The following is a 13,185-nucleotide window of genomic DNA, read 5'->3' as shown; positions in this document are numbered from 1 at the left end:
TGCCTCAAGGTGGGCAGCCCAAGGTCAAAGAGCTTATAAATGGCAGAACCAGGATTCAAACCAAGTCCTTAGGTATTCACTGAGCACCTAGTATATGAAGACACTCAGGTGTGAGGAATGCTGCTAAACATGGTGCCTCAGAGGTTGAGGGCACTCAGTTCTCCCTTCTGGGACAATGTGGCAAATGCTCTGAGATACACGTGAGGTCCAGCATGTGGACAACACAGCATGTGTCTACGAGGGTAGACTGAGGGGACAGATTCACAGAAGGGATCTTTGAGAAGCGAATTGGAATTCTCTTGACAGCCGGAAAAATAGTCCAGGCAAAGTGACTAAACTAAAACCCAACCAAACTCACTGCGGTGGAGTCGGATCCAACTCATAACGACCCCTCTTTGGATTTCCAAGGCAGTATGACTCTGGAAGTAGATTGCCCTGTCTTCCTTCTGAGGAGTGGCTGGTGGGTTTGAACGCCCAGTATTCTGGTTAGCAGTCAAGTGCCTTAGGCACTCCCCCACCATAGCAAAGGGACTAGCATGTGCAAAGGCACAGAGGCAAGAAAGCACTGGTACAAGGCTGGAGATAAAACTCCAAATGCTGTGCACAGGCTTGTTCTGCATTGCATGCTTCTCCCCTGCTCCCCAGACCTGCTCCTCCCAGGTCAACAAGTGCCATCCTTCCAGTTGGTTATCCAGGCTTCCCAGCTAGATATCCAAGCCACTGTCCTCACTTCCTCCTCACATCTGCATCATGTTGGCTCTACCTCCAAAATATAAGAATCTGATCCCTCTTCACCCCCTACTACTGCTCACCAATCTTGTCTGAGCCTCCACCACCTCTCCCCTTAACTGATCTTTCTACTTCCACTCTTGACCCTTCCAACACAAATGCCAAGTCGGATCATGTCACCTCTGCTTAGAACCCTGAAATGATTCTCTGTCTTATCAGAGTAAAAGCTAAAGGACTTAAAATGGCCTGCAAGACAATGTCTCACCACTATTCATAAGGTTTTCAGTGGCCGATTTTTTCTAAAGTGGACGGCCCTGTCCTTCTTCCCAATCTGTCTTAGTCTGGAAGCTGCACTGAAATCCATCCACCATGGGTGATGGTGCTGGTAACTGAAACACTGGTGGCATAGCTTCCAGCATCACATCAACGTGCAAGCTACTGCAGTATGACAACTGACAGATGAGTGGTGGCCAGAAGAATGAACAAATCTATCTTGGAAGAAGTACAGCCAGAATCCTCCTTAGAAGCTAGAATGACCAGACTTCGTCTCACCTACTTCTGTTATATTGTCAGAAGTAATTGGTACCTGGGGAAGGATATCATGCCTGGTAAAGTAGGGGGGTCACTGAAAAAAGGGGAAGACTCCTAACAAGATTGATCAACACAGTGGCTGCGATGATGGGCTCAAGTACAGTAAATATTGTGAAGGCCCCTGATGTCCAAGGCCCAGGTATCAGGCACCAGGGATGTGGGGTCTGCATGGTGGTGAAGAAACTGGACAGTTGGGACCAGGAAGAAAGAGATCAGGAAATAAACCGGTACTTTCTGGGGGCTGCTGAGCTGTGACCCTGCCCCTATGTGACTTCCTGACCCCTGCATGGGCCAGCCAGCAGACACAAGAGTCTCCCAGTCACAGTGAGGTGACTGGGGTCCATGGCCCTGGCTCTGCCTCCAAGGCACTGGTAACTTTGAGCCAGTCTCCTCCCTGGTCCCACTCTCCTCATCTGGGAAACAAAGGCAGCAGACACAGTGATTCCTGAGGCTTTAGGGCCCAGATGAGCTGATACACAGAGAAAAGCAAGAAAGGTCTTTCCAGTCTTCCAGCCTCCCCAGCCCTGCCCCTGCCAGCTGCAGCCTGGTAAAAGTGGCACCTCCTGGTCACACCTGCTACATATTAACTCACCTGCCTCCTGGGAAATTCCTCACTTTGGGGTGAGGAGGGAAGGAAGGCTCAGCTTCCCAGCCTGGGACACTGTTAACTCTTTAGGAATTGCAGAGGGCCTGATAAAGTTCCTCCTCCAATGCTGCTGCTGCTGCTGTTGTTAGGTGCTGAGTTGTCTCCGACTCATGGAGACCCCACGCACAGCAGAAGGAAACACTGCCTGGTCCTGCGCCAGCCTCATGATCCCTGCTGTACCTGAGCCCATCCCTGCAGCCACTGTGTCAACCCATCTTGTTGAGGGCCTTCCCCTTTTGATACAGATGGAAAACTGAGAGGGGTGTATGTGTGACTAGCCCACAGTCACACAGCAAGGCAGGGGAGAGGCGGGGTTGAAAACCATGCCTCCTCACTCCTAGATTGGCCTGGGTAATACTGAGAAGGACAAGGCAATGACAGGAGAAATGGAGAAGAAGGGAGGAAGGCATATGAGGGGACCCAGGAGGAAGAGCTGTGGGGCTGGGGGAGGTCATGGAAGATGCACAAGGTCTGGCTTGTGTGGCTGAGTGCATGGTGGCAACCATTTACTGAGAGACGGTTCAATAACGGTAATAACACCAAACAACCAGTTGGTCAATTCTGATGCATGGCAACCCCAAGTGTGTCAGAGTAGAACTGTGCTCCATAGGGTTTTCAGTGGCTGATTTTTCAGCAATGGACAGCCAGGCCTTTCTTCTGAGGCACTCTGGGTGGACTTGGATGGCCTGACATTTATCAATTCAGTAGTTCAGTCAACAAATATCTGTGGAGTATGTTCCAAGAGCCAGGCACTGTTTCTAGGTTTTAGGGATACAATCACAAAGGAAGGAAACAAAAAATTCCTCGCCTTAGTGGAGCTTATATTGTGCTGGGGAGAAACATACTATAAACATTTTTAAAAACACATTGAAAAGGTAAAATATAGAACATTTTAAATGGTGACAAACATGGAGAGGACTAATAACACAGGAAGTAAGCCTGGAGTGCGGGGAATGCAGGCAGGATTCCGTTTTAAACAGAGTGGCCAAGGAAGGCCTCAGGAGAAGGGGTGAGGAGCGAGCCCTAGGGGAGAGCTTCCTGCAGACAAAGGCAAGTGCAAAGACCCAGGTGGGAATGGCTGGAACCAGAGGGTGAGGAGGCAGAGAGAGCTAGGGAACCAGAGACAAGGAGGGAGGGCAGGCTCTGTAAGGGCTTTCATTATTCAAAGTGAGGCAACACCACAAGGGTTCTGAGCCAGGAGAGAGGGTTGTGATCCCACCTGGGTGTGAACAGGCTCACTTTGGTCACTGAGCTGAGGTTAGACTGCAGGGGACATGGGTGGTAGCAGGGAGACTGGATGGGCGGCTACATGATGATTCAGGCCCAGATGGTGGAGCTTGGACCTCGCAGTGAGATGCAGTCAATTCTGAAGGTGTTTTGAAGAGTTTATTGGATATGGATGTGAGGGAAAGAGATAAATAAAAAATGCTGGAAAGACTTTTGAGCAAAAAAAAAAAAAAAAAGTTGTCATTATTAGATGTGGAAAAGCCAGTCTGGTTTTCCAAAACAAACCAAACTCACTGCCATCGAGTCAGATCCAACTCATAGCGACCCCTCCTTGGGTTTCCAAGGCAGTATCACTATGGAAGTAGATTGCTCCGTCTTCCTTCTGAGGAGCGGCTGGTGGGTTCCAACCACCAGCCTTCTGGTTAGCAAATGCCTTAGGCACTATGCCACCAGAGCTGGTTTGAGAGGAGTAAACTTTGCCACTTGCTCCAGGAATGAAAGCCAGTGTCTTCAGCATGGGGCCCCTGCTGTGAGCCTCTTCCTTAGGGTCCTTCAGTTCATGAAGCTCACAGGGAGCAGCCCCAAGGTGCTGCAGGGCCAGGATAAGGGCCTAAATCTGCCCCTGGGCAGATTTGGCTTTGAATTCAACACATGACTTGGTTTGGAATCTCTGCTTGTTCTGTGACCCTGGGCAGGTGACTTACTCTCTCTGAGCTGGTTTTTCTCCCCTGTGAAATGGGATAGGGTGGAGAGGTAGCAATGTAGTTTGTGTGGACAGAAAACAGGTATTTCTGCCACATTTAGAAAACAAGGGAGGTACCCAGGTCCCTGTTACAGGAGGTATGGGGGCAGAGGCCAAATGCACACATAGTATGGGGAGGTCACCTCTGCTTACTTAAGAGACACCTGGCACTGGGCTAAGGGATCTGCATTTAATTCACCTGTTAGGCCTAAGCCTGCTGAGTAAGAACTCAAATGTCAGCTGCTATCATCTCATTTAAGGTGCTCTGGTAGCATAGTGTGTAAGCATTTGGCTACTAACCAGGTCAGCAGTTCAAACTTGCCAGCTGCTCCATGGAAGGAAGGTGGGGCAATATACCTCCATAAAGATTTACTGCCGCGGAAACCCAATGAAGGTCACTATGAGTCGGAATCGACTCATGACAGTGAGTTTGGTTTATCATCTCATTTAACCCTCATGGTGACTCTGAGGTGGGGGCTGGTGTCACTGTAATTTCCATTTCTCAAATGGGAAAGCTGAAGGGAAGAGAGGTAAAGTTGTTTGTTCAAGGTCACTAAACCAGTGCATGGCACAGTCCATGCATGTTGTTATGTGCTGTCAAGTCTACACCAACTCATAGTGACCCCTCCTTGGGTTTTCAAGGTGGTATCACTACGGAAGTAGATTGTCCAACCTTCTTCTGAGGAGTGGCTGGTGGGTTTGAACTGCCAGCTTTCTGGTTAGCAGTCAAGTGCCTTAGGCACTAAGCTCCCAGAGCTCCTATGTGGTCTGAATTCAGAGCCAGTGTTCTTTTCCTTATAACCTCACCTCAATGTCTGACCTTGGGCTAGCCCTGTCTCCAACTGTAGCCCTCAATTATTTTCATCTGTATCACAGAGGAGCCCTAGTGGCTCCATGGTTAAGTGCTTGGCTGCTAATGAAAATGTCAGTGGTTGGAACCCACCAGCTGCTCCAGGGAAGAAAGATGAGGCAGTCTGCTTCCGTAAAGATTTCACCTTGGAAACCCTATTGGGCTGTTCTCCTCTATCCTATAGGGTAACTATGAGTTAGAATCAACTTGACGGCGAAAAGTTTTTTTTTTTTTTGGAGGAGCAGTTGCCAGCCAGCATTAACTGCCAGCCGTGTGAATGTACCATCTTGAACATCGAGTCTCATGATGACTGCAGCCCACCGACATTACATGGAACAGAAGAACCACCCAGCTGGGCCCAGGCAACCCATAGTATCATGGGATATAATAAAATGGGAGTCATTTTAAGCCACTGTTTTGGGTTGGTTTTTTATATGGCAATTGAGAAATAAAACAGCCTTTAGCAACAAACATTTATTGCATGCTTGCTGTGTACCAGGTACTGCACCAGACCCTGGAAGAGGCACCTGCATGTCTGTTTTCTGGCGTCAGGGCCTGTAAAGGAGCCTTTAGCTTCCTCCCCCTGCAGTCTGAAGGAACAGGCGGGGGTGGGAGGATGCAGCCCCAGGTGTTGTCTCTCCAAAGACGGCATCAGGGGCGAAGACAATGCTCTCGTAGCTGGGTGGAGGCCAGGGGGGCTGGGTACCAAGTGGGGCATCCCCTGAGGCACTGCACTTCAGGTCTTTCTCTGTGGGATATGCAGGTGGTATCAGCCCTCCACCAGCCACAGCCAGTGGGCAGCACACAGCCTCCTCGTAGGTGGGGATGGTAATCACCTTTGGTGTCCTATGGGGACAGGAGAAGAGAGGCTGTTAGCAGAGGTTAAGGTAAAAATATACTGTGTGCCAAGAGTAAGGAAGGCTGGGGATGGGGAAAGAGTTCGTGCCCTGGCCCACACTCTTGTGGATTCCTGGGTGCAACAGATACATAGTCAAAACTTGGCATGAGCTGGCTCCTGCCAACCTCTCCTCTCTCCATCCCACCATCCTTGCCCCTGCAGTAGTTACCTATATGCATCCACCATACCTCTTGCCTCCTCTGTCTCTGCAGAGAAAGCCCTTCTCTCCTACTTCCCCTTCCCCGCCAGTCAATCTCCATTTGTCCTTTCTCTAGGAAGATTTTCTGATCTGTCCCACCCCCAGCAAAGCTCCCACTCCCTGCTCTGGGCTCTGTAACCACAATGACCTTCCTGGTTGTCACCTAGGGCAGGGACTAGCTCCGAATGTCCAGGGCTGAGGAAAAGTGTTCAGAATTGAGCTGTTGAATGACTAAGTGATGGTGCATGGACAGAAAGACTCCCTTATAATATTCCTTATCAGACCCAGAGTCATGGATGCTCAGGGCAGAATGGGAGATCTCTGGTTCTTCTGCACACCTGGGTGCTTGAGGTCCTGATATCATAATTCTGCCAAGTGACTACCTCTACTTGCATACCTCCAGGGATGGTGAGCTCACTATCTAGCAAGTCAGCCATTTCTATCTCTGAATAGCCCAGTGGTCCCGTGACTCCCCTTACTGGGCCACCCTGCAGAGACTTGGCAGAGACCAGGTCCTCTGAGGTTCCTCTGACCAGGCTCTGCAGGCCAGATCCCCAGAACACATTACCAGCATCCCAGCTATTCTGGTTACCTAGTACCATTCTGACAGGAATATACCACAAATGGGATGACTTTAACAAACAGTTCATTTTCTTATAGTCTGGAAGCTTTAAGTCTGAGTTCAAAGTGCCAGGCTCTAGGGGCTGGGTGAAAGCCCCTCAACCTTGGGCTTCAGCTCTGCCTCTTGCTCCTGGCCCACTGAAGTTAGAGGCTTTTCTTCACTCAGGCAGCTACTGGCCGCTGAGGCTAACAAGCCCAAGGTCAACAAATAAAAAGGCACAGTCCCGATGTTACCAAACCACACGGCAGACCATTAACTCAAGTCCATTGAAAGTCCCAAGGTCGGCAGAGCATGGCAGGCTGCTGAACAATGACATGGCTTCATGCAGGGTCCGAGCGTGCCATAAGCTAGAGACCATTCCCAAAACTGCTTCTTATATACGGGAAGCAGACCACATCCCTAACGCAGCTACTCAGCTGCTCCAGTACATTCCACCATGGAGTTAATTACCAATCTTACCATGGGGAATAACTACATTCAGTTGCCCAGCCACTCAACCAGGCCCAGCCAAGTTGACACACAAACTGAACTATCACATCAGCCAAAGTGCCCACAGCCCTCAAAGTGGCCATCTGGGGAGGCAGGCTCACTGCTTCTCTTCACAGATCAGGGTCACAGACCAGGGTATTCTGGATTTGAACCCCAGCTTATGCACCAGTATCAGGCAGAGCACCAGTCAGATACCAGATCTGGCTCCCTGTCCAGTGCTCTTGTGAGCATATCTCATAGACTCTGTCTCTGAAAAATGGCTCTAGAGCCCTGCAGCTGAGGAAGGCAGTAGGGGGCCTCACCCTCCTCAGAGCTTCCAGCATCATATGTAGGACAGGACAAATAATATTCCTCCAGGAAACAGGCAAGATGGGTTCTATGGCTGTGTGACCTTAGTTGTGTTCACATCCTCTCTGAATCTCTCTCCCCTCATCTGTAAAATGGACATTTTTACAGATTGAGCAGAAGAAAGAAATGAAAAGTCTTTGAAAGCACCCAGAAAAATGTGGAGGAGAGGCCCTATTTCTCCTTCCTGTTTACCTCTCTGCCATGTTCCTGCCCCTCCCCAGCTGCTCCAAGCTGGAGAGATAGGAGATAGGCTTTGGGCGTGCATGGGGCCACCCTACCAGTGACAGCTGGCAGAGCAGGGGACAGATGCTGGTGAGCGCAGCCATAGCAGGAAGCTTGCTTAGCAGACAGACGTGGAGTGGCCCTCACCCCATGTGCTACCATTCCAGTGGCCAGCAGGGCCCACCCAGCCCTAGGTCTCCCTGGTCATGGCCCAGAATGCCAGGACTTCTGGGAGCACAGGGCCCCATCCAGAGCAGCAGCATCACACAATCCAGGGGTCCGCCATTCTGGTGTTTTCTGATGCAGCACCCTGCAGTGGCATGTGGGACAGTCCTGCCCCTGTGGTCTCCATTCCACTGAGCCAGGGGCAGAGCCTGGGGGGTCAGGAGAACTGGGACAGGTGCTTCACTGCCCTTCAGTTGAGTCAAGCAAGCAATCATAGAAGGGGAGAGGGATACTATTTGCCTAGCACTAAGCTCTCCAATCCAATTTCATGACCTCCCATTGTGCAGATGAGTAAAGGTCATGCATCAACTAGCTGCAAAGCCCCAGCTTTGCCTGATTGAGAAGCTCAAGCTAAATCCACCTATCACATCTCCCCACTACGCATCTGATCTCACTAAATCTGTTTTCTTATCTATAAAATGGGCCTAATCCATACACCTACCTGCCAGCCAGATGAGGTTCAAATCAATTAGTGAACAGCAGAATGCATTTTTCAGAGAGGTGAAGTGACTTGCTCAAGGTCACACAGCTAGCTTATAAAGAAAGGACAGAGAAAAGACCAGATTTGCTGGTCTGATAGAACTTGGTGAGACCCCTGAGACTATGGCCCCTAGCCACCGTTCAGGTCTGGAATTGAACCCGTTCCTGTGGCTTCCAGACAAACAACAGACAGGCATATGAGCTGAACATTTATATCAGGTAGATGCACTCCTTGGAGAGATCACTCATGGGAGAATAAAAGGGCCGTGTTTGCACAGGGAGACTGCTGTGTGTGTGTGTGGGGGGGGAGGCAGGAGTGCATGGGAGGGAAGGACACAGGGAAGAAGTAACTATGGGGAGGGAGTGGGAAGAGAGCTGTTATGTTGTGGGGAATTGCAGTAAATGTCATAAGACAAAATGTGTATGAGCTGCTGTATGGAAAATGAATTTGCTCTGTGAACTTTCACCCAACTCAAAAAAGAAGAAGGAAGAAGGGGCAGAGACTGAAACCCCAGTTCTGAATCAGCCCATGACTTTTCTGCGGTATGTACTGAGGGTGGGACCCCTGTGAGGCCTTATGTCAAACCTCCTCATTTAGGGACTGCATTTAAGATGTAAGCTCCCTTACAGAGGGAGAACAACGTGGAACAAAACTCAAATTCATTTGGAGAAAAGAAAAGGGCAGGGGGGAGGGCGGTCAGGCTTGCTGGTCCGACAGAGCCTGGTGGAACCACTGAGACTATGGCCCCTAGCTGCCCTTCAGGTCTGGAATTGAACCCGCACCTGTGGCTTCCAGACAAACAAAAGACAATCATTTACCTGAGGTAGATACATTCCTTGGAGAGAACAATCATGGGAGAAAGAAGGTATGCTTATGCACAGGGAGACTGCTCAGGGGGCAGGAGTGCATGGAGGGCTGGACACAGGGGAGAGGTAACTATCAGGGAGGAAGTGGGAAGGGAGCTGTTGCATTGTGGTAAGTTGAGACATTGTCTCAATGTCATGAGACAAAGTGTATGTAAACTGCTGTATGGAAAGTGAATTTGTTCTGTAAATTTCCACCCAATCACAATAATAAATAAATAAATAGATAGATGTAAGTTCCCTGAAGGCAGAGATTTTGTCTGTTTTATTCACTGATGCACTGTCAAATCCTTGAATGAGACCTCACCAATAGTAGTTGCTCAATACATATTGGTTAAATGCATGAAAGAATAAACAGGTGATAAATGAGGAAACTGAAGGAGTCCTGATGGTGCAGATGGTTAAGCAGAGGACTGCTAACCAAAAAGTTGGCCTTTTGAACCCATCCAAAGTTCCACAGCAGAAAGACCTGGCAATCTGCTTCCATAAAGATTACAACCAAGAAAACCCTATGAGGGTTCTACTCTGTCTATGGGGTCACTATGAGTTGAAAACGACTTGATGGCACCTAACAACAACAATATGTGGAAACTTGTCAGGAGGCCCTTATCATTGAGTGGAATTTACCCACAGTCAGGCACCCCCAGAGAGCAAGGTACCTGAGGCCAGGAATAGCAGAGCAGCCTCTCCATAGGGCCCAGGTGCCAGGCTGGCCAGCAGCAGAGGTGATCTGGGTCTGCTAACAGACACAGCCTCTCCAACACCAAGCCACCTGTTTCTGCATCTAGGACTGGGGTCCCAGAGCCCAGTCAGCCGGGAGCACCCTGTGGCCTCCAAGGAGGACTTCCTTCTTGACCTGCTCTGCTGGGAATAAGGGCCGAGGGGCCCCACCTGGCAGGTACAGCTGTGGCCTGGACTCTGTTGGATTAACATGGCTTTGTGTACAGACAACATTCTCATCCTCACCCCACCACCTCTCCTGGGCCTATGCAGTGGGAGGAACAGGCTCTGACCTGGAGTGTTCTGGGGCCTGGCCTGGCTCCAACTGACCATTAACACACAGTGTGACCAAGTAGCTCACTTGGTCTCTTGGAGGCCCAGATATCTCATCAGAGAAGCAAGTGTTTGGTCAGACAGTCCCCAGGCACTTCCCTTCACTCCAATAGTCAATTCAAACCAAAGCTTGACTCAGTGGCACACACTGGATATTGTAGAGTCTCTGATTTTAAGGGCAGCAGGCTGAATAATTGGTTATGTTCTTGAACTCAGAATGCATTTTTCCCTTGAACAAAGGGAACAAGGACATTTAGGTCCCAGGGCAGCTCACAGAAACCTGGGACCCTCATACACCAGAACACAGTGCTCCTAGAGTGGAGTGGGAAGAGAAAGGCCAGCTTGGTAGCTGGCTGGCTCTGCCACTTTCCAGCTGCGTAAGCCTTACCTTCTCGTCTGTAAGTGATAGCAATCATTCTTACCTTGCAGACAGACAGAAAGACTAGGAACGATGTCTTCAGACCCCTGAGATGTAGGCATACTTAATATTTGGTTGAATGAAGAAACATTAAGCGTCGTATAACACATGTAGTCACCATAGGGCAAAGTGGTTGGTGTGGGGGAAGGGGATGTGTGTGTGTGAAACTCTTCATGTATGAAGCACAGATATATGTACAGAACATAAAGAGATACACAGTGTATCTGTGGTATTAAAATTTCATGCGGAGAAGAAAAAATGTCTAAGAAGATTCCTTAAGCCAAAAACCCACTGCTATTTGTCAGTTCGGACTCATGGAGACCCCTGTGTTACAGGTTAGAACTGCTGCATAGGCTTTTCGTGGCTGTAATCTTCACAGACGCAGATCACAGGCCTTTCTTCCACAGCATTACTGGGTGGGTTAGAACTGCCAATCGTTAGTAGTCAAGTTAGAATTTATTTGAGCCACTCAGGGAAAGAAGGCAGGGGGCAATAATGAAAAAATGGTTGAAAAACAGTGTCTTAATATCAGATTTTGTCCCACTCCCACCCCCAGCCCCATGTCTTTGCACAAGCTCTTCTTGCTGCCTAAAAGGCCTCTCTCTTTCCACCTTACCCGCTTAGGAAACGTTGTCCTTTATTGCCTACCTACTGTATGCTGGAGGAGCTCTGGTAGCATAGTGCCTAAGGTACTTGACTGCTAACCAGAAAGCTGGTGGTTCAAACCCACCAACCACTCCTCAGTGGGAAGGATGGGCAATCTACTTCTGTAGTGATACCACCTCAGAAACCCAAGGAGCCAACTCAGTGGCACATAACAACAACAACTGTATGCTGGGCACTGGGCTAAGCCTTACAGCCACATAACATGTTATTCTCCCAAGTGCCCCCTGAGGTAGGGAGTGGTGGAGAGCACCCACTCTGGAGCCAGACTTCCTGGGTGCAAGCTCAGGCTCTAACACCCTGCGTACCTCAGGGTCCTCATCGGTAATTGGAGCTAACAACAGTACCTATTTCTGAGGGGTGCTGTAAGGATTTAATGAGTTAATACGTGAAAAGTACTTAGAACAGTGCCTGGCACACGGCAAGTACTATACAAGCTTTTGCTATTATTGTTGTTATTATTAAGGAGCTCTGGTGGTGCGGCGCACACGGCATTTCACTGCTAACCAGAAGGTAGGCAGTTCAAACCCATCAGCTGCTCCGTAGAAGGAAGATGAGGCAATCTACTTCCATAAAGATTTGCCACCTTAGAAACCCAATGGGGATTACTATAAATTGGAATTGACTAGATGATGGTGGGTTTGTTGTTGTTATTATTATTATTGTTTTAATTCAGATAAAGAAGCTGAGGCTTAGTGAGCTTGCATGGCCTATTTGAAGGCCCACAGCCAGTTAGTGATAGAACCAGGAGAGGATCCCAGTGCCTGAGCTCTTAACCACTACACTACTTTGCTCCTTACCTTACTGAGCTCAGCTGCCACCTTCTATAAGAAGCCTTCCTGGATTTCTCCATGCCTCCACAGGGCCATGTTCACCTTTCTCTCATAGTCTTAACTACTCTGGTTTGTCATACCTCTGTCATAGGGCTTTGGACTCTTCCATGACTATGCTAAGCAGTCTCCACATCCTCAGGGCACAGGGCAAGACCTGCTCCAGAGGAGGAACCCTGTGAGAATCTGCTGAGCCAATAACAGATACTGTGACTGGACCCCACTTGCAGACTCCCCCTTGCCCCTACCCCACTGACCTTCTGCTCTCCTTCTCCAAGGTCTCCACAGTAAGATAGTGCAGGTCTCTGGAGAGGTGGTATGGGTTCCATTGGGGTGGTCTCCAGGTGCTGGCCTTGATGGAGCACAGCAGGCCAGAGAGAAGCAGCAGGCAGCCTGCACCACAGCACAAGAAGCTGACCGACCTGAGCAGGGGGCTGGAGGCCTCAGGTGCAGGGTGCCCAGTGGGTGAGGCCAGCTGGCCATGAGGGGCCCCTGGATCCCCTTCACTCCACCAGGCGAAGCAGAGTGTCCCAGCCACCAGAAGCATGGTGCCACTGACCAAGATGCAATAGCGGAGGTTGGAGGCCACATGGCCCCGGTCACACATCTGGACACAGAGAAGGAGAGAGAAGAGGACACAGGCCATGTGAAAGGCCTGCTGGGTATTGAAGACCTGGGTTTTAGACTTTCTTTGCCTGAGATCACTGTGCAACCTTAGAGAAGTCACTTAGCCCCTCTGTGCTTCAGTTTTCTCATCTATACAATGGAGATAATATTCTTGACTTTGCAGGGCTGTTATCTCAATTAGGCAAAGAAAAAATGCACAGAAAAATAAACTGGAAGGAAACTTTGAAGAGTCTGGTGCCTTGCCCTAGGCCACACAGACTGTAAGGGGCTGAAACTCAGACCCATGCTATTCCCAAAGCTGATCTCTAAGCCATCGTACATGTTGTTCCCTTTGCCTGGTAACTTCACATTGTCCCTCCTTAAGGCTCAGCTATATGAAGAAAAATGTGGTATCAGGATTGGAGGAAGAATCATTAACAACCTGAGATATGCAGACGATACAACTTTGCTTGCTGAAAGTGA

The 13,185-nt window shown here is 49.5% G+C and overlaps 1 protein-coding gene across 1 annotated transcript; it reads right to left on the bottom strand.

Moving 5' to 3' along the window:
• Window positions 1-5,354: 5,354 nt before the first annotated feature.
• On the bottom strand, window positions 5,355-12,712 carry TMEM61 (transmembrane protein 61). Its single transcript, XM_007945969.2, has 2 exons — window positions 12,354-12,712; window positions 5,355-5,631 (listed from the first exon to the last, which is right to left on the bottom strand). Exons 1-2 carry the CDS (start codon window positions 12,701-12,703, stop codon window positions 5,355-5,357), a joined length of 627 nt encoding a protein of 208 aa, XP_007944160.2. The 5' UTR covers window positions 12,704-12,712.
• Window positions 12,713-13,185: the final 473 nt, after the last annotated feature.

This window comes from Orycteropus afer, unplaced genomic scaffold (assembly GCF_000298275.1).
Source record: "Orycteropus afer afer isolate SDZICR_OR568_19922 unplaced genomic scaffold, OryAfe1.0 scaffold00145, whole genome shotgun sequence".
Lineage (NCBI taxonomy): Eukaryota > Metazoa > Chordata > Mammalia > Tubulidentata > Orycteropodidae > Orycteropus > Orycteropus afer.
This window is presented reverse-complemented; position numbering and strand designations above follow the sequence as displayed.

Coding starts and splice junctions, on each gene's coding strand:
- TMEM61 (XM_007945969.2), bottom strand. CDS start 12,703: ATGTGTGACCGGGGCCATGTGGCCTCCAACCTCCGCTATTGCATCTTG. Junction 5,632..12,353: donor TTGGAGAAGGAGAGCAGAAG/GTCAGTGGGGTA, acceptor CTGTCCCCATAG/GACACCAAAGGTGATTACCA.